This window comes from Cebidichthys violaceus, unplaced genomic scaffold (genome assembly GCF_023349555.1).
Source record: "Cebidichthys violaceus isolate CVI_PGR_0920_01 unplaced genomic scaffold, fCebVio1.0.p SCAF_39, whole genome shotgun sequence".
In the NCBI taxonomy this organism is placed as follows: Eukaryota; Metazoa; Chordata; class Actinopteri; order Perciformes; family Stichaeidae; genus Cebidichthys; species Cebidichthys violaceus.
Window position 1 is genome coordinate 745574 of NW_027176583.1, and position 21391 is coordinate 766964.

Sequence of the window (21391 nt, forward strand, 5' to 3'; positions counted from 1 at the left end):
AAAAAAACACGTTAAACGTCGATGAGTAGACACGCAAAGAAGTTAGCCAAAAGGTACGCATTATTTAAAAACAAAAACAAAACGCACCACTCAAGCTCACAACAGAAACGCTCCTTTAATTCTTTAAACGCCCTTTAAAAAACGAGAAATTTAAGGATTTTTTCAAAAACGTTTTTATTAGAAGTTTAGGCTGGTATCACCTAAAACGTCCCCCTCGTAATAATTAAAATACACATAAAACAATTGTTTTAAAGTGTGAGGCCCTCGCGCCAACTCCTAGCTAAAAACACGACGTCCGGTGTTCCTAACATGACGTCAGACGGAGGAGAAAGTGGTCAAGCGGCGACTATCTCGTCGCGGCTGTGCACTCTTTGATTGGATGTGCGCTGTGGATGACAACCGTCCAGCCCTTCGCAACAACAGCAGCAGCGGCATCAGTGCATTTATCATCGCAAACGCCGAGAGGGGAGATAAGTGAACCGGAGGAAGGAGAAGAGAGAGAGAGAGAGAGAGAGAGAGAAAGAGAGAGAGAGAAAGGAGAGAGAGAAAGGATTTACGGACACCGACCAAGCATGGCTACCCAAACGGCTGCATCATGCACTGGATCCACTCTGTTGCAGCCAATCAGCGAAATTATCAATCTCCCCGTTGACCAGGTATGTTTCTTTTTTTTAATAAGAAGAAGGTATAAAATCCACGAGCCTCTCTGACTTGATAACACCTTTTGTTTTTTTTACACAGCACATCCATTGTGAGCAGCTAGCATATCGCTGCACGCAACGTTAGCAGAGGCTGATGATGCGCAGCGCTATATTCTCTCCAAACGGTTAGCCTAGCATTCACACATTGCGGGTTGACTGAAAACGAGAAGCTACACACCGCAGCTAATGCCCTTTTTTTTGTCTCTTTCCCCATCGATGCGCACAACCTAATCCAGCGGTTCTCCGGCCGGAGTCCGACAAAGAGAGCCCTTTGATCTGCTTTACATCAGATCACCGCTATAATCTGGATTCACTAGTTTGAATTTCTCCCAAACGCTCCGCTTGAAGTTAGCCCTGGGATAGTGAGTAAGGGACGTTTATAGGCCGCAGTGTTTCTCCTCAACTGCTGGGAATACGAACGACTCGTTTCATGTGAAATGATCGAGATTCGTGCTCACTTGTATCGACACGGGGCGCCACACTTTCTCTTGTCTTTTCGCGTTTTCAAGCGGCGCTGCAATGGGTTGGGCGACCACCGTAGGACAGATTATAGTCTGGATTATATTAGCTACTGGTAGTTTTTTTGTTTCTTCTTCTTCTCATCAGGACTCCCATTGCACTGTGTGTGTGTGTGTGTGTGTGTGTGTCCAAAAGTTTGTATCGCAAATACACCGTGTGCACGTTCACATTCATAGGCACCACACCTAAACCACAGCACGTGCATGTATGCAAAGAACATTTCCATATCAATGATTTCATCGCTCACCAGAGGAGCCTGAGGTGAAGCGTCTAGTCATGTCCGCACGGATCAGGCTTTCTTTTATATGAAGTGCCACTGAGGGAAGGATATAATATCCCATCTTTACAGTAGTGGTTTCTTCCAGTTACTTTGTGATTTGGCTCGTGTTAACATGGTGGCATCTTTAAATGTCCTTTTGTTGTTTATTGTCCTGGTACCTACAATGTGTCGGCCACATGCTAACATATCTTGTTGTGGTTGTGGTGTCTCTTGTACTGAAAGAATGGAATTAAACGTAAGTTTTTCCAGTTCAGGGAATCCGCAGTCGTGTCCCCGTAATTGACCAAATATAGATGCAACAATCTGATAATGCCGGCGTCATTGTTTGCTGTGCGTCTTGGCGCTGTGTCATCACCTTCAGAATCACTGGTTGGTGTCCTTTCCTCTTCCTTCATCAGCATGAGGTCACATACAGACGAGCCTGTTTCCTTCTCCTCATGACTCACTTCCCCCCCCCCCCCACCGCTGGACCTCAGCAGAGCCTTGTTGTGCACACCTGAGACTAGAAAGGTGTGTGTGTGTGTGTGTGTGTGTGTGTGTGTGTGTGTGGTTGGGACGTGTGATAGTAAAAGTTTGCACGTGAAAAAGTGAAATGTAATGTTCAAAATCGGGGACGTTGCTCGGTGGAGACTTCCTCTCATTCTCTAAACTTGGCAAGGAGATGGAGTGCATTCATCGCCTCTAAAGAGGGGAACGACCCCATCGTGTGAAATAGAAGTATGATTATTAGAATGATTATTATAATGTGCTGTTTGTAACTGGGTGGAAGGAAAGCTCATTAAAAGGACACACAGCCGACACGTATATATGAGATCGTCTGCAGAGCACAACCACAGTGACATCATTAGCACGAGGCTACTTTTACATTACTAAAGTAGCGACAGAACAGTTCTGAGCTGCATTGCTAATTCTGGTCATTTGCTTGAGTCGTCAACACTAGTTTTTGCACGGCGTGTTTCGTGTCCAGACGCTCTTCGTGCCCTTTACCTTTTATAGTGTCAGAGCACTGTAGTCAGAGGCGTGCAGTAAGCAAGGAGTGTCTTTTTGTTTGTTTTGAATATTTGAATGGACTCCAGGAGAGAGACACTCTCTCTCTCCTGACTGTGCTTGGTTGTGTCTCTCTCTCTTTGAATAATAATCCAGGGCCACGCCCCCTCCCCCCTCTCTTGTTGGACAGGTGTCACCCATGTGTGGTTTGTTAGCTTCCTGCCAACTGGGTGCCCCTGCTGGGAGCCAGAGCCGGCGTCGACGCCACAGAACTCAATACATTCACTGGGATGCGGTGTGATCCGTGTGGCCCGGCAGACACCGACGCTCCTCTTCATGGAGCTGCTGTGGTGTATGTCGGACTGTGTGCATCCCACGGGGGAGACGGGCCTGCGCACTGGCCTTGTGTCGGAGCTATAATGGGAGCTGTGAAATGTGAACTGACATTCTCCTTCTCCTCCTTTCTTTCTCTCTCTCTCTCTCTCTCTCTCTCTCTCTCTCTCTCTCTCTCTCTCTCTCTCTCTCTCTCTCTCTCTCTCTCTCTCTCTCTCTCTCAGCCTGTCCTCTCAGTATCACGCCGATACTACTTTGACTAATAAGTCCTCCTGCGTTTTCTGTGCTCTATGTTCACCCGCTCCGGTTCAGGGGTTCTGGTGTGAAAGATGTGTATATAAATAAATATATATATATTAGGCTCAAATTACACAGTCGGATCCCAAGCCGCGTCTGGCCCGGATGTGCTCGTCTTGAGCTCTTTTCATCTGCTTCTCGTAAACCTTGTGGAGTGAAGGCCGTGTTCAGTATGAAGTGCTGCTCTTAGCCTTGAAGACATTAACCTGACAGCGTGCATCAAGGATATCCTTGACATGTTAATGCCCCCCCCCCCCCCCCCCCATCTCGAGCTTAAACACCCACTTGTTCTCCACTGGCCTTCGCAAACGATAACTTCTCTTAGTTCTCTCAACAATGCAGCCAACAGGCCAAGGCGTCATGAAGCAAGATATCGAGTTTCAGACTGAAATCTGGAAACCAGTTGACTCGTACAACCTGATGCCTCACGGTCATCAAGTGTTGCCTGGTTCCAAACATTGCGCTATTTTATGACAGGAAATCAAGACTGCATGACTCAAACAACCCCCCCTGAAAGCGTCAGAAACGTGGCTTCTTTTATTTAATAATTCAGAGCGAGGTTAGAAGACTAGGTTAGCCTCGTCTTCGTTATTGATCTTGAGAGGTCGGGTTCCTCTGGGACGGGACTTTTGCAGCTCATTTGTAGCATCAGCTGTGAAGTCCTGCCACAGCTGCAGCTGTTTCAACAAGCAGCAGCTGGGCTCCCCGTCGTCTCTCACCACTGGCCCCTTTTTTTTCACACATCCACAATGAGCCTTCACAGCTCCATGTTTGTTTGCGCTGCTCTTCATTGTCTCTGAGCGACTGACACACGGCCTCTCTTTTTATTGTATGAGACGGTATACTGTGTCTTTTGTTGGACGTGTCGGACGCTCCAGATTAAAGGTGGTTTTGACCCGGCGGCGTGGAAGCGTCCACCGGCACCGTATCGTCGGCTGGACGATCTCCTCCTGATGTGAGGTTTCTTTGTCCTCGCCGTGATTTCTTTGACATACTTCTAACCCTTTTTGGTTCTCTTCGGATCAGTGGAGTCCTTTGGATGATGTCATGTTTTTACTGTCAGCAGTGACCTTTTTAAAAAGCTGAATATTGTCGTGGACTGGCTGTATTTTGAGGACTACATCCCCTCCTCTTCATACTGAGACACTCTGTCCCCTAACCGGAGCGTTGCTGTCTCTCCTGTGTTCCATAATTCCGTCCCTTTTTAATGCCTCTCTTTAGGAGCGGGCGGTAAGCGTCCTTCTTCCAGCGCTCCGGTGACGTCTAACGATGCGGCTCGCAGCGCTCGGCCGGTGCTTTGCCGTGCGTCCTGCGGTCACAAAAGGCCTGCCGTACAATCGGCCTTCTGTTCATGTGACATATATTGGATTGCCGTTTGTCTCGGTGGACGGGCCACGTCTTTCATCACGATAACAAGCCCCCCTTTTGTTGTTGTTGCTGCTTTCTGCCCTGGCCCATTGTGCTGTAGGCCCCTGAGCCCACCCGGTGCCGGGGGTTTGACTCCCAGCTTTCCTTTTTTTTTTTTTTTTTTTTTATCCGCTGACAATTCCCCCGCTGTCGGCGACGACCGTCTCGTACCGGAACACGCCGAATGGCTCGGTTGAAATGAGTTTAAATAAAAATCCATGTAACGTCAGGATATCTCTGGATGTCAGAACCATCAGAACATGCATCTCATTAGTGCTGATGTCAGCATTCTTCAGGTTTTTTGGGGAGCTTGGCCTGAAGAATGCCGACTTGGCTTCCCTCTGAGGTCCCCTGCTGCTGGCTTGAGTCCCCAAAGCCCCTGGCTTGGGACCGCTCAGCTGATCTCACTTTTTAAGCCCTGGGGTCTTGTCAGAGCTCCCCTGCCGCCCCCCCCTCCCTCCTCCCCTTTTGTCTTTAATTGTCTCTCTCTGGGGAGTCTTATGCCTCCAATTGATTTCTTTTCCCCCTCAGCTCTCTCTAATGGATCACTGCTGGCTGCTGCCGTTATTATAGTACACAATGGAGACGAGCGCGTGTGATTTCTCCAGGGGGATATGGAAAGAACTTGGCTCTGTTGTTAACATTACTGGGCGGTCGAAGCAACGGTTGCAAACGGATCTTCATAAAGGGGGGGGGGGCTTTATGATCATGTGCTAAATGAGGCTCGTCTGTGTGACGTTGAAGCCTTCATCGTGGAGGAGGAGTGGCCGATACGCACATTTCAATTCAATAATGTCAACTTTATTTGTACAGCCCAATATCAGCAATCGCAAAGCGCACAACATCCTCCGTCCTTGGACCCTCGGCTGTGTTTACTCAGCACAAATAGCATTGTGTAATACTTTGTCTAGGATGAAGATAAATATTCTGTATTGAGTGATCATGGCTCATTACGTAGTATTAAAATAGATAAGCTTGAAAGTAAAAAAAAAAATTGGTGTTTCTGGAAAAATGAAGCATGTTCTTGGTGTTTATTTTCCTGGTTCCTTATCCTGTGCTGTTAGCGAGTGTTGGCTCATTTCCTACTCATGACAAATGCAGCCGTGGTATCAATAAAGTATCAATAAAGTCCAGATATGTTTGTGCATTATGGAAGGAAGAAGCAGTATTGTGATGGAACACAACACATGGACCGGGAACTCTTTGCACTCTGCGGCGCTCCAAAAGTGGACACATGACTCAGCTTAATAACTCATTAGTTCCGTCGCTAATGGCGTGGAGTTACGAGGGTGGATTTTGTTACATTACAGATTACATTACAGTCATTTAGCAGACGCTTTTATCCAAAGCGACTTACAATAAGTGCATTCAACATTGGTAATCAAAAGAACTACTAGTCACCAGAAGTCATAAGTACGTTTCCTTTTCCAAACAGGCATCTAAGAGCCTGAAGCAGAGCATAACTCAGAGCCAAAGTGCAGAACCAAGAGAAACAGTTAGTGCTATAAGTAATACGAATACAACAAGTGCAACAAGCTAGTATGAAAACAATAAGCGCTAAGTGGAAGGCTCAGGGTAGCACTTCCTGAAGAGGTGGGTCTTCAGCCTGATGAAAGATGGGCAGCGACTCCGCTGTCCTGACGTCAGTGGGAAGTTCATTCCACCACTGTGGGGCCAGGACAGAAAACCGCCGTGACCGGGTCGATCGGCCGCCAGGACCTCTGAGCGACGGGGCGACCGATCGCCCCGAGGCAGCAGAGCGAAGTGGTCGGGCGGGGGCGTAAGGCTTGACCGTGGCCTGGAGATAGGAAGGAGCTGTTCCTTTCACTGTTCCTGTGCTTAATAAAGCCTGCACTGTGGGCTTAAGAGTCCCAGTTTAACGTTTGCGTGGCACGGAGAACCTTTTCTCAGGGAACCATTTTTAACGGCTCAAGCAACTAGACGTGTGCGATGTTGTCGACTGAAGGTGAACGCCAACGAGCCTCAGAAGGTTTGGGTTTGACGGGGCCGTCCCCCTTCATTTTGACGCGTTTGTAGTCGTTAGACACTGAACACAAGAGCCGACACATTTCTGTAAAGGGTCTATGTGATCACGGGACTGAAGGTCTGTAGTCTCTGATGTGAACCAGCTGTTGTTCACTGTGCTCGGCCAGCGGTCCAATGGGATGAGGGAGATGCATCCGATATGAATGAGCGGACATGAATATGCATCGGTGCCGCTTGTGATTCCGTTGATGTAAGTCGGCCGATTCACCTTCACAGGAGCAAGACGGGCTGTGTCCAGCGGGCCTCTGCCACCTCACCGCTCAGCGGATCAATGCTCAGAAGGGCCGATGAAACGGTCCATCTGAGCATTGATCTTCAAGAACTACAACTTGTGAATGATTTAGAACGAGCGTGCGTTCCCACGGCCGACCTGCGGTTGGTCAACCCGTTTGTTGACTCCTGTTCCCGGCTGTAAGAAATGCTCATGAACTCCACTCACAGTTGGGGAAGTAGATCCCCGTCAGTCGTGACGCACCCGAGCAGTAGAACAACCACAGAACATTCAGCCTGCCTGCACAAAAAAAGAAGTCCGTTGCTTAACACGCTTATGTAACACTAGCTTAGCATTTACAATATTCTGCAAGATGACAGAAAAAAAAACCCCTCAGCCTTTTGTGTCATATTCACGTCTGCTACTTGAGCGTTATCGGGAAGTTTTGAGCACCGGGTTTGGAGTGGATTTTTCACTGCGGGCGATCAACGCTTCCGACCGAGCACTCGACTGCACATTCTTGCCAAAGTGCAAAGTAATTTGTGGAGATCTGCCGTTTAAAGGTCGTCTCCTCACTCTTTGGACGTTTGCATATTCTGGGCTGTATCGTAGCAACTGACTGCTTCCTTTTTCTTTCTTTTTTTCTTTCCTTCATCGAGGTGGTGGTTGCCAACGCTGGGAATAGTTTCTTCTCTGGAATCGACGCCGTTCCCTCTCTACATACTAACTACTGTTGCAAAGTCTTTCAGTGGCTGATCACAGCGTTCCTCTGCAGGCTCTCGTAGTGCTTCCTGCAGGATATGACACCTCGTGTTGTTGAAGGCTGGGCCTTCAGATATTGCGGGCCGCTCTGACACATCTATCCAGCTCTTCTGGATGCAAATGAATGAAAGTAGTTCCCACGGTGGCTTAATATTCATTAAAGATGCTTTTATATTTCCAGCGGTGGTTCTTGCCTTTTGGGTTTTAGACCACAGGACGACAGAAGAAGAACCAATTAGAGAATAGACAAACTATGGATTTCCATTCTTACGTTAGAAGTTGAAAGTAGGCAGTTCTTCACCCCGTCGTTCTTCCACCGATCCCTTGTAGACGTTGTAGTTTCTTTCCTCACCCTTTGTAGAAAATGTAAGACCTTATGTACCTCTAATGTACAGGCTGTCGTCTACAAACGGTGAGTTATGGATGTTAGAAGAGAGGATTCCCCCCCCCTTTGGTTTCAGTTTCAGAGCATGAGATGACAACGCACCGCCAAAGTAAAGGCTCGTTGCACTTTGCAGAAGGAGCAGAAGAACTTGAAGGAACTTGACTCGATCATTGAGTCATTTACAATCATCGACTCGATGCAGCACGTTCACATCTGTTCTTCTACAAATCAGCTTCAATGTTTTTGAATAACAACTGCAGTAAAAGTATGTGCAGGAGAAGAGACGTGGGCGACGTCTTCACCCTGCTTTTGTCCACATGTGCTGGGTGTCCTCGTGACCGTCTTACACATAGTCTGCTGGATTATGTGGTCATTCTTTTTCTCTGACGTCACTCTGACACCCAAGGAACCAGCAGCAGTATCTGCTCGCAGGTCTGGGTCGGCTCCAAAGGCATCTCCGTCCCTCTCTCCTTGCGAGTCGTGTCCTCGATCAAATGGCCGCGCAGCTGGCAGGCGTTTGCTAAGAGTTATGTGCATCTCAAACGAAGCTCCTTGTTTTGTGTTTTTATGCAGTCACAGTATTCGGCACTGTGGACGAGTTGTGCAGCACGAACACTGCGTTTCTAATAGATGACGTAATCAGTCGGCGGTGATTTAGTTCATCTGCTGCAAAACGCTGTCATTGTGGAACGGACCGCTTCTTTCTTTCAGACCCACTTCAGACTGTTTCCTAAATAAATATATTTCCGTCCCCACTCTCTGTTTGTCCGTCTCTGCGTCACGACGCCGGTGAGTCTCTCGTAGCCGACGGGTGTTTGCTGGGAGTCGAACGTATCGCGAAAGGGGCAAACGAAGCTCGTTGAGAAATTTAAAGAGACAGTACTAGAAAGATCAGAGACAGACACCCGGGTGGCTCCGCAAAGGCCCACAGGACCGTTTCTATCGGAACACATTGTCTTTTTATGTACTTCTGTTGCTCTGTTTGTTTCTGCGTTGACATGGTAACACACTGTACGTACACACTGTATGTACACACTGTACACAGGTCACTCGTCTCTGATGTTAATGCATCCGGTTCTGATAACGTTATATCAAGTCAACACAACGGGCACCAGGGTGACCGCTCACAGCAGCCCTGTAATCTTTGCTTGAGTCGGGTTCATGTGTTTCAAGTAAGCGCACACACACACACACACACACACACACACACACACACACACACACACACACACACACACACACACACACACACACACACACACATTGTGAGCGTGGTTCTGGCCCAGTGCTGCTGGCTACCTTGTGGGGAACGGCTGATTGTTTGGCTATTAATAGCCGGGCCTGACCGTAGAGCCTGGCTGGGCTCTGTGGATCAGAGAGACGTTGGGCGTTGAGCGCTCTGCTTCTCTTTGTGCTCCACTCGTATCACTGTGGCACTTCTCTCATGCTCTGTAGCATCGACACAGACATATTTAGCCTTTCATTGATTGTAGTCAATCTACGGTTGCCTCTGTGTGAACACACAACCATCCAACCAAGCATGGGCTTCATGCGTTCACAGTTTCATTCAGCAGACAGGCTTGTGACTTGACTTAAAGGGGAAGAACTTTGTCAAATTGTCGAACCTTTTATTTCTTTCTCACGTTTTTGATCGAGGGCTAAATGTATTGCTGCACACACTCGTATGTCCTTGTGTGATATTCTGCAGCCTGAAGTCTCTTTCTCGCTCTCTGCTCCAATCACACATCTTCTAACATTTGCAGACACTTTCTGTCATCGGCTGTTTTTAATCCTCTGCTGGAATTAGACATCAATGCTCCAAAGCATGAAAACTGCTGACAACAGGTTTGTGTATACGCTACAGTACCCTCTGAGGAGGATCAGGACAGTATCTGTGGTATACCATATATATATATATATATATATATATATATATATATATATATATATATATATATATATATATATATATATATATATATATATATATATATATATATATATATATATATATATATATATATATATATATATATATATATATATATATATATATATATATATATATATATATATATATATATATGCTCCACAGCTAATTCTGTGACACCAGTTGAGTTTAACTTCAAGGCTTTGAGTCCCTCCTCCACGCTGGCAGCAGCACCGTGAATCACTGTGGACTACAGCTGATGAAAATGAAATAAGACCGTGCAGAACAGGATGGTGGCGTCACACTGTGTGTGTGTGTGTGTGTGTGTGTGTGTGTGTGTGTGTGTGGGGAGGAGGGGTAGTGACTTAATGACATGGAAAAAAAAAAAAAAAAAAAAGGGTTTTATGCTAATGACTGTCTAAATTTATCTCCCACTTTGTGCAGACACACAAACAGATGTAGGCACACAGGCACACCGACAGGCACCCACCAGTCACCTGTGAGTAAGGCCTGGATAGGAGCCTCATGCTGCTCTCTGCTACAGGGACTATTTTAGTCTCTGGTGCTAAACATGGACCATGAACAGGAGGAGGACAGAAGAGAGAGAGGTGTGTGTGCGTGTGTGTGTGCGTATTAAAGGAGTGGCAGTCATTACCCAGCAAGAAGCTCTCCCATGGGCAAGGTGTCCTACAGAGAACAGGTCAGACTCAACAAGCCAGTTTCATTGAGATGTTTATCTCCGTGTACATGGGAAACACACACACACACACACACACACACACACACACACACACACACACACACACAGACTAGTAAAGGTTAGTCATGTTTTTTTTTTTAGACTACTAGATTAATCCTTTCTAGGATCATAGAACGCTTTGATACTCTTTGTTTGTTTTTAGCCACACTTGCTCCATGGATGGAGATGCCGCTCTTTCCCTCGGACCACCGAATTGTACTCTTATGTAGTACTTTTGGTTCCTGATCAAATAACCGCAGAACTAATGCCATCCCCCTTCAGCCTCGGCTGTACTTCGTGTGTAGCGCTAATTTGCAAATGTCAGCGTGTTAATCAGCGAATGCTGGCACGCCGCGCTCTAAATTAAAATGTGTACGCGGCAGACATTAAGCCCGCTACACATCGGCGTGTCGGCGTCGCCATTGTGAGTTAATCATGTTGATGTTAGCATTTAGCTCAAAGCACAGCTGTGCCTGCGAACGGTCTCAAAGAGCCGCGGCTGTAGATTCTTGCTCTTGTTTTGTACAGAAAAGGAAATGGGAAGCAAAGCCCAGAGGAAACGTGACTCATCCTCTGTTCCCTCCAGCGCCATGACTCCTTCCTTTTTTTCTTTCACAACCTGGCGGCAGCTGCTCTCCAGCGTGTCGTTCAAACGTTGTCGTAAAGATCACTTCTTTCGGTGCTAATTTCCCGGACAAACACACAAAGAAGAAGAAGAAGAAAGCAACGGGTGGCCGACGTTAAAAATGATGAATGAAAAGTTTGAAATTATGTGAGAGTGACATGAACATGAGCAGTGCTCCCGCCCTGAGGGCCTCCATGTTCCTCTCCTGCACACAGACGGAGGCGTGCACACTGTGCTTCTCCCAACGATGAAGTTCAGGAAGCTGGCTTATCTCCGTCTTCCACCCAAACCACAATAACTTCCTCCCCCCTTTGCCCTTCAGCTTCTTTCCCTTTGCCGGTGTGTGCGTGTGTGCGTGCGTGCGTGTGTGTGTGTGTGTGTGTGTGTGTGTGTGTGTGTCGGCCTTTAATGAAGCTTCTTAAAGCCGAGCTGAGCCCGTGTGCCACAGCTGCCACGAGGAGCTGCCTGACAGCTCACACTGCCCCTTAAGCGCTAACCAACATCTGCATGCTGTCCGTCTCCCCGATCCACGCGATCGATCCGCTAACACTCTTGTCGTCTGGTATCGAGATGAGAGAGAGAGAGAGAGAGAGAGAGAGAGAGAGAGAGAGAGAGAGAGAGAGAGAGAGAGAGAGAGAGAGAGAGAGAGAGAGAGAGAGAGAGAGAGAGAGAGAGAGAGAGAGAGAGAGAGAGAGAGAGAGAGAGAGAGAGAGAGAGAGAGAGAGAGAGAGAGAGCTCCCGCTGAGGCTGCAGGGCGTGTCCTCACCGAGCCTGTTGGGATTGGCTTGAGTAAATATTGTCTCAGCGGGGGTTTGTGAACGGGTGAGACGGGAGGAAGAATGCCCTCCGTCCTCTGCCAAGCAAACTGTGGTTGAGTTTATCAGACGGGAGTGAGAGTGGACTTCTGTAGACGGGCCTGGGTTTGGTTTGAACCCTAAGATTCAATGTTTTTGCTCCTGCCGTCGTTTCTGTTGAGGTGTCGTTTCTCTCTGCCGGTGACACGTTTCAGTGGGTTTGCTGCAGCGCATTTATCCAAAGCGGCGTCTCTTTCTTATCGCCGTGACTCTCTCACTAACGGTTCTGCAGCACCACAGAGATCCGGCCGTCTACGTTCTGAAACAAAAAGAGAGCGTCGTACCCCAGGGTGAGCTTCACTTCACGCTGAATCAATAATGGAGGAGCAGCTCCATGTATTATGAATGAATAAACAAGGCACCCTGGCACAGGAGCGCGTCTATTGCAAAAATGTTTATTCAGTAATCCACTATCCCATCACTGGGACGGGGGGGGGGGGGGGGGGGGACACATTTAGCCTTTAGTCCTTTAACAAATCCTGCAAATATGGAGGATGATATTGCTGACTTTCAGGTGTTCTAGTCTTCTTTGTCACGCAGCGTATTACCCAACATTAGTGCAGCATGCACCCATGAGGCGGTGGCGGCGGCGGTGGCGCTTACTACAAATTCCCACAATTCATTGCATTTAGGCGGGAGGCGTCCTTAATGCGAGAGCACGGCGTAGAATCACATGCGAGTGGAATGTAGCGAGCGGCCTGGCGTGTGGTCTAACTGCTGCTCGGGAGAAAGAAACAGTTAATCTCTCACGTCAACCTGCCATAGCAGTTTGACTGTTGGGGATTTATGTCCGTTGAAAACCACACTGGTGAACACTGGTGAACACTGTGACGTCTCAGCAGCCGTGAATAATTTGAAACGCCGTCATCTACCTTGTTTTTAAAAAGCAACTCTCTCTCTCTCTCTCTGACCCGAGCTGACGTGACTCTGACTCCTAACATGGCGGTGAGAGATACGGCGAGGTGTGAAGTTAGTCTTAAAAGCGTCGGGTGACCGTGGCTAAGTGGAGAGCAGGGCCGCCTTTCAATCAGAGGGTCGGCGGTTCGATCCCCTCTTCTAGTCTCACGTCAATGTGTCCTTGAGCAAGACACTTAACCCCCATAGCTGCGTCTACATAGATACTGAATTGTAAGTCGCTTTGGATAAAAGCGTCTGCTAAATGACCGTAATGTACTGTAAAAGAGACGGTTTTTGTGGATCTTAATTTGAAATGAAATGACCAGTTAGCAAAGCAGCCGCTCCTCATGATGTGCCAGTCAGTGCACTTGTGGGCGTGTGCCTACCTGTTCACATTCTGATCATGTTTCCTTTAATAGAGCTCTGGACTACATAGCAGGTGGCTTCATCATTGATTCTGAACAATACCGCTCCTCCGTCACGCCCTTCCAGGCTTCCACGTAAAATTCCTTCCTTTCAAAGCAGCGTGTTGATGTCTTACAGGCGGAAGTGGAAGATCAACGAGTTCATAAGTTTCATTAGAATTTCTGATTCATGAAATACCAGAGGCACGCTTATTAAGACGCTGTTTGTCTGCGATCTGTTGATTCTCTGAACAGGAAAGCTCGATTCGTGCTGTAAACCATCTCACTGTCTGGCGCGTGCCTCTGTTTGGCACTTTAAAAAGGAGGGGGGGGGGGATTTGAACCCGTGTCTAATTTTGTAAAAGATGTCTTACTCTAGAGATTGCCCAAAGTGAATCAGCAACACTCTTGATATTCACAGGAAGGAGGATGAAATCAATGTGGACTGAAGCGAGGCCTGCTCTCTGGATCACTCACGGTTGAGTCTGTATAATCACTAACGTTTACCGGCACACATGTAAGGGGGGGGGGGTTGGGTTGTTTGCCTTTGATCCACAACAGCCAAAATAGGTGACTGGCAGTGTGCTTTCAGATGCCATATAAAGCGCTGTTTGCACTTAAAGTGACACACCTTGATCGCAAACAAACCGCGGTGACGACTAGTGATTGTTTGCTTTTAGCAGACAGAATAACACCGGCCATGACAATAACGGAACAACGAAAGAGGCTGGCTCCTGGTGTGTGTGTGTGTGTGTGTGTGTGTGTGTGTGTGTGTGTGTGTGTGTGTGTGTGTGTGTGTGTGTGTGTGTGTGTGTGTGTGTGTGTGTGTGTGTGTGTGTGTGTGTGTGTGTGTGTGTGTAAACCCCAACATTCGCTGCCAAATGCCCTCTGATATGATAGACTCAGGCTAATGCCGCACATGATTTGTTGTTTAATCTGTCGGCCTAAAGGACCCGCATACTTGCGGCTATATCCGTCCCTCTTTCTCCCTCATTAATCATGCAGGATCCATAGATAATGGATGGAGCTCTTGGTGTCTGTAGCCTTTTTCGCCGCTTACTGGCCAGACGGATCTGTTAACATGACCTATATACACGGTCGGGCCATTGTGCCTCCAGACGTGCATCGCTGAACGGGACATCAAACAAACATGAAGGGTTCTTAGTGGAGGACTTTCACCTTTTACGGTCTTTAGTGTAATGTTCTTTTCCAGCTAGTCATGTGTCTCCTGTTCCGAATCAGCCCTTTGATAAAAAGACGTTCACGGTAACCGACCAACATACGACCGCAGAGTCGAGATTTAAAAACATGTTAAATTTGACTCTGACTCTCTATATGTAATTCTTAACGTTCCTCCACTGCTAGTGTTTACAGCGAGTGCCTGACTCCGTCAGTCAGTTCAGTTCATGGAGAAGTTAACTCCCTACAAACGGTCCCAACGGCTCACATAAAGATGTCTCTTCTACTCCTTCTCTATTTCTATGTCGGAGGCAGGGAGGGCCGAGTCGGCAAATGGAGAAATAAATCTGGAAGCTTTTACTGTGTGTGTGTGTGTGTGTGTGTGTGTGTGTGTGTGTGTGTGTGTGTGTGTGTGTGTGTGTGTGTGTGTGTGTGTGTGTGTGTGTGTGTGTGTGTGTGTGTGTGTGTGTGTGTAGTTTGATGATGAGAGTGATCAATAGCTCAGTCACACGGGACACATAGATCCTTAATAGCAACATCAACATCAAACATCCCAGACTCATCACTGTTTATTGGCTGGAAGGACGGATATATAATATATATATATATATATATATATATTATGTATTTGTATATATGTGTATGTATGGTCCCTCGTGTCCATCTTGCTCCATATGGTGCAGAATGGGGGAGATAAAGTGTTGGCAATCAAACAGAGAGGTTTCCGTTCTCCTCCAGTACAATCCACCATTGTCTGGATTAAAGCCTCTTTTCTGGGCCTTTTTGGAGACATTAGGAGATGAAACGCGGCGTCAAACCCCAGCTTTACACATTCATATACAAACGCTTACGTTTCAATAGTGGTTGCCAGATCGGCAACAGAATGTGTTCACGTTCACGCGTTTGTGCGTTTTGTGTTGTTGTAATGATGTTTCGTCGTTCTTTGCGCTGGAACTGATCTACCAAAACAATCCCCACCGACTCAGTTAAAATGTCACCGTGTCATAGAGAATAATAGAAGCTTTATTACAGTGACCAAAACAATTCTTCAGTTTGTCTTTTATCTGATGCTTTACACCAAGTGTCATCAGTGACCGCCCTTTAACATTTAACATGAAACACTTTAAAACAGAGGCACGTCTGGTTAACTGTATGATGGCCACTGGTAGCCTTGATCTATAATGAATTAACACATTAATACATGTGTGTATTGTCCCTCTGGATAACTACCGTATGATTGCTAAGGTGACCATTAACCTCATTTCAAGCCGCTGATCTGGGACTCACAGTTCTATTCTCCTCTGAACCGGACCTTGGCGTTTAGGCCCGGCTCCAGCGGTCTTTTTTTTTTTTTTTTTGGGATATTCCTCATTTAATCTGTGTGTTTTTGCGTCCCGCCCTGCAGGTTAACTTCGTGGCATGTCAGCTGTTCGCCCTGCTGATGGCCGTGTGGTTCCGGCTCTACCTCCACCCCAGTAAGACCAGTCCGTTCATCAGACATGTGGTGGCCACGCTGCTGGGCTTCTACTTGGCTCTGTTCTGCTTCGGCTGGTGAGTCACTCCTCCGCTCTCGTCATCGCTGTCCTTTTGTACTCTCTGCTCCTTCCTTCCTTCCTTCCTTCCTTTCCTTCACTTCCTCAGAATGTATTCCTACACTATAATTTTAGTGGGACTCTTTTGTCCCATGCTATTGTGAATACGTAACGATGCTGGCGGATTGTTTGAGAGGACGTTGTTGATCTCACGGTTCTGGTATTGGTGTATGAAATGTCATGTTATGCAGTTAAGGAGATGTTGTGTAATTAACTTTAATGAAGTTTAATTTGAGTTTAATTAAAGTTTAAGTTTAATTGCACTTTCAGTCTGTGATTCCAGAACGCTTCTGCGTAAAACCTCTTCTTCACATTTCAGCTAAATCTGAATCAATTGGTGGATTTGTCAGATTGTTGACTTTTGAATAGTTTATTAAGCTACTGTGCCACGTTTTGGCTAATTCAACCGTCTCAAATGTGAGGATTCTAAGCTCTACGTCACATTGGGCTCCGGGAAACCATGATGGTTTTTATACACACAACTGTTTACTCATTAACCAAAAACGGGCGGATTCATTTATGGTGAATTGATGGAAAACGATGAATTTGGCCTTCCAGAGCGCGTTAGCAGCATGCTAACATGCTACATGTGTGAGCTTCATTCAGACTGCGCATTGTGTAATAACTACATGTTATATGTTAGGGTGAATGATGAGGCAGTGAGCTGATACGTTTGTCGAACGAAAAATAAATCTCAGGGCATTCATAGTGTCTAATTAAAATATATTTTTGAATCTTAATGAGTTACATGGTTTGATTTTATAATGAGTAATCATTTTTTTTAAAATTAAAACAGACTAATGAAGCAGAAATATGCATTAACAAATTGGCTAATTGTGTCATTTAACGTGAATTTGATTAGGCGCATAATAGACTGCTTTAAATTTCAGTGTTAATTATTCATTAACCAATAATATTCATTTACAGTCTGACGTTATTCATACGCTCTTCTTCTATTTGGTGTCATCTGTGGGAATGAAGTCTAAACATTACTGAACAACATGAAGGGACTGTAGCTGTTTAGAGTAACAGAGGTTAAAGTAGAGTCAAATAATCTCGCCACTTATTTTCCACTTTAATTTATTACTCATGGCGTTAATAATTGGCGATCGTTGTTTGGAGTTCACATGAATCCTTATTTTTAGGTTATTCGTCACTCGACTTTTCTCTGCTTTTGTTCTCCGGTCATCATCCTACACTCCGTTCCTTGTTTGTTACTTGTCTGTCATCATCATCCTCCTCTTCCTCCCTCCTCACTGCCCCCCCCTCCCTCCACATTCTCCCTCACCCCGTCCCTCGTTCTCTTCATCCTCGCCAAAGCAAATGGGTCGATCGAGCAGTAACGGATATCCAATTATGAAGCTATTGCCCTGTAATAGACAACCCACTGTACCTCTGGCAGAGTGCCTCTGTGTGTGTGTGTGTGTGTGTGTGTGTGTGTGTGTGTGTGTGTGTGTGTGTGTGTGTGTGTGTGTGTGTGTGTGTGTGTGTGTGTGTGTGTTGGCAAACCTCGGAACCATTAGCCAGACGTCCAGCTAGTGGGGAAAATGCTAACCAGGTGAACTGTTACCAGGTGAACTGTTACCTGGTGAAATGTTACCTGGTGAACTGTTACCTGGTGAACTGTTACCTGGTGAACTGTTACCTGGTGAAATGTTACCTGGTGAAATGTTACCTGGTGAACTGTTACCTGGTGAAATGTTACCTGGTGAAACTGTTACCTGGTGAACTGTTACCTGGTGAAATGTTACCTGGTGAACTGTTACCTGGTGATTGGGTAACAGGTGACCAGACTCTGACTCTGAAGCTGCGGCTCATGTTCCGTGTTGTGGCTGGGAGACGTGATGATCTTTCACTTATTACACACATCATGTGTCATTGTTTAACAGAAATTCAGGAGGTTAAAGGTCATGAGAGTATGTTTCCATGTGCTTCAGCTGTTTTAACCCATTAAATAAACTACGATTCCTTTTCTCCGGTGTAAATGTTTACTCCTTACCGCAGTTATCATGAATCTGCATGCATGAGAAAAACAAGTATCAAGTAGAGTATAGTGTGTATATAATAGTATATAATATATACAATAGCGGTGGAGATGTTGAATTGGATTGTGGGGTTATGAAGATCACCAGATTGTCGCCACAATTTACAGCCAAAATATGTGTTTAAAAAAAATAAATCAGGAGCTGAAAGGATTTGTCAGATAACAAGTGAAATGCCTGGACTGTATTCACTGAGCTGTGGTTCTGTTTTAGGGGCAACAAAAGAAAAGTAAAGGGACGTAATGTTCTTCTGTACAGACGAGAACCAAACCCATCGCGACAAATCCCACAATGCTCTGCAGTGACACAGACGGTGTTATCTACACGCGTCTGGACTCTGATCATGTCCCTCCTAACTTTGTGTCAGATTAATCTTCAGTTAGAAGAATGCCTCCATCGTAACATCTTGGACCAAACGATCAATAAATATGCGTCTCTGTGAGAGTTTCATGTGCTAAAGAGAACACGCTGCTTTAAATATCTACCAGCAGATACGTTGAACACATTTAGTGTTTGCTCATTATTGTGTTTGGTGCAGAGCTCCAAGTTAAGACTCTAATTACAGGAATAATAGTTTCCTTATCACTTGAATGTCTGATTTGAACAATACTAAACTGCATAACGATGCAGAGATTACCATGAGTGGCTCAAAAAGACGTAATTATTTGATAAACATCAGAGCTGTGCGGTGTGCAAATTGTTTATCAGATCCAAAAAACGGCTTCTGCACAGTGCAGCTTGCTCCTGTGAAACGCATGAACGCATCTATGCACACACTTGTATTTGAACCCTTTTATACACACGCACACACACACACACACACACACACACACACACACACACACACACACACACACACACACACACACACACACCGTTGTTTCTTAGAGGGCACCCTGGCTGCAGCCCCAGAGGATCCGCCTCACAGATGCTGCAGCGTGTTGGTTTATTTTAGGACGCTCTCCGTCTCTGTCAGACGCTCGCGCTCCTTTTCTGAATGTCACTGGAGGAAACCATTGAACATTGAAACGTTTCCTCTGTCAATGGGGGGGGGGGGGGGGGGCTCATTTCAGCATTGTTTTGCGGACACGCCCACAGATCTCGGTCTGTTGGACACGTCTCGAGACGTACCTTTCCTCTCCCTTCATCGGGCAATCGCTGCGGTTCTTAATTTCGTATTTGCTGAGCGGTTGGTTTTAATCCACCCGGCTTGCGCTCCCCTGTTCCCTGGCCGACCCGTGACGCCCTTGCCCTCTTTGTCGACTCACCACTAACGCAGTGTGGCATCTCTGCTCTCCTGGAGGGCCTGACGTCGGTAGCGCCACACACTGTGCCCTTCAAAGACCCATCTGGTAGCTGCTGCTGCCGCGTGCGTGCTTCACGGGAGGGGAGAGAGGCGGACAAGACACACACACACCACTCACTCTCTCTCTCTCTCTCTCTCTCTCTCTCTCACTCTCTCTCTCTCTCTCTCTCTCTCTCTCTCTCTCTCTCTCTCTCTCTCTCTCTCTCTCTCTCTCTCTCTCTCTCTCTCACACACACTCTCGTGCACAAGTCGCTGTAATGGTGCGATGCAAGGAAGCTTGCAGCTACAAGGCATGGAAATCAATTAAGACCACAGTGTGATGGTGATTGTCACTATCCTGCCCTGTGACTGCAGACGACACGTTACTGGTGACAAAGGTCTGACTTCACATGGTCTGATGGTGTGACTGGTTTTACAATGCTGCCGTTTCCTCTTTTTATATGGCAGGGTGTGGATGGTAATACAGTGTAAGCTAAGTCTGTTATAAGGAAGGGGCGTGTGTTTTGAAGGAGGTTGTTTTTTTTCGGTAAATGACAAACCGTGAACGCGTTGAAAGTAGAACATGAGATTAATGATTGTGACGTCTGTGTCTCCACAGGTATTCCCTCCATTTCTTGGTGCAGAGCGGTCTGTCCTACAGCGTGATGATCTTCGTCGGCCTGGAGCACATGCACAAGTAAGAGCACAGATGAAATGCAACGGTTGACAGAAAGGTGATTTAGGCCTCGTGGCTCCTGGAAGTGTGAGAATCCTCATCGTTTCCCCAGAATAACAAACCTCAAAAAGGGGGCGAGTGAAAGCACGACAAAGACGTCTGTCACAGCCGGTGAATGTTGTCAGAACATTTCAGATTAGATGTTGTGAATATCGGTCGACTATGGAACGATCCCGTATTTGCGTCATCGTCTGTTGTCCTGTGGCTTTAAAGGCACACGAGCCTGGGTCACGACAACGATGACGATTCTGCTCCAGGGCTTCCATCTGTGACCACGGCTCATTAAGACACACACACACACACACACACACACACACACACACACACACACACACACGTTGTCTCTGATGTTATATTTTACCAAAATCCCCCCCCCCCCCCGTGGAGAGCCCTTTAAATAGATTTCAACAAAGCGTTAATCACACAACAGCGACTGCCCTCAGAAAGAGAGGACTCAAACCCCACCGACGGCAACACACACAGGACACGGTGACCCAGACTATAATATGACATTCAAACATAGTGCTTCCACACCAAAAGTCACTTTGCATTATCCCTGGATGTTTAACCCTCTGCACACAGCATTAGTGGGCTGTTCTTCTGTCCCTTGTGTCTGTGGATGGATGAGCTGTAACTCTCATGAACCAACAAAAACAACAGACCAAACCAACACGCCTTCATCCCCCCCCCCTCCCTGGATGAAGGTGCAGCTTGGGGGCAGAGAGGAGGAGAGTCGGGACGCGCTGACATGTTCGTGTTTGCAGAGGGCGTTGAACCCGCTGCCCCGGGTTTCCTATAACAAAGTCATTATTATTTCAGCAGAAGGTTGTGATTTAACCGGTGACTCACTGCTTAAACCTTTGCTCTTTGAACTACGCTTGAGCTGGTTGAATACGTAGTCATGGTTAACTATTTCTGGGTATTATATATGTTCAGTGTTCAAACTGTGGTTTCCTTTCCCGATACACTTTCACCTCCTTTGACACTTTCCACGATAAGACTGGTTTCACTCTGGGAACATGTCCTGAACAGTACCAGGACCGGTACACTGTGGCAGGACTTGTGTTCTCTATTTGTTGCTCTCTCGCTCAGATACCCGATCCTTTGTGAGTGAGTGAGTGAGTGAGTGAGTGAGTGAGTGAGTGAGTGAGTGAGTGAGTGAGTGAGTGAGTGTGACAGC

General features: G+C 46.6%; 1 protein-coding gene across 2 annotated transcripts in view; it reads left to right on the forward strand.

The window, feature by feature from the left end:
* Positions 1–379: 379 nt before the first annotated feature.
* The window catches only part of mboat2a (membrane bound O-acyltransferase domain containing 2a), a 31971-nt gene continuing 10959 nt past the window's right edge, over positions 380–21391 (forward strand). The window contains exons 1-4 of one of the 2 annotated variants that reach the window (XM_068726364.1): positions 380–474; positions 524–656; positions 15962–16107; positions 20095–20172. In XM_068726364.1, the coding sequence (XP_068582465.1) occupies positions 380–474; positions 524–656; positions 15962–16107; positions 20095–20172 (452 nt within the window). Of the gene's footprint in view, positions 657–15961; positions 16108–20094; positions 20173–21391 lie in introns of both variants that reach the window. The other variant, XM_068726363.1, reaches the window with a different exon arrangement.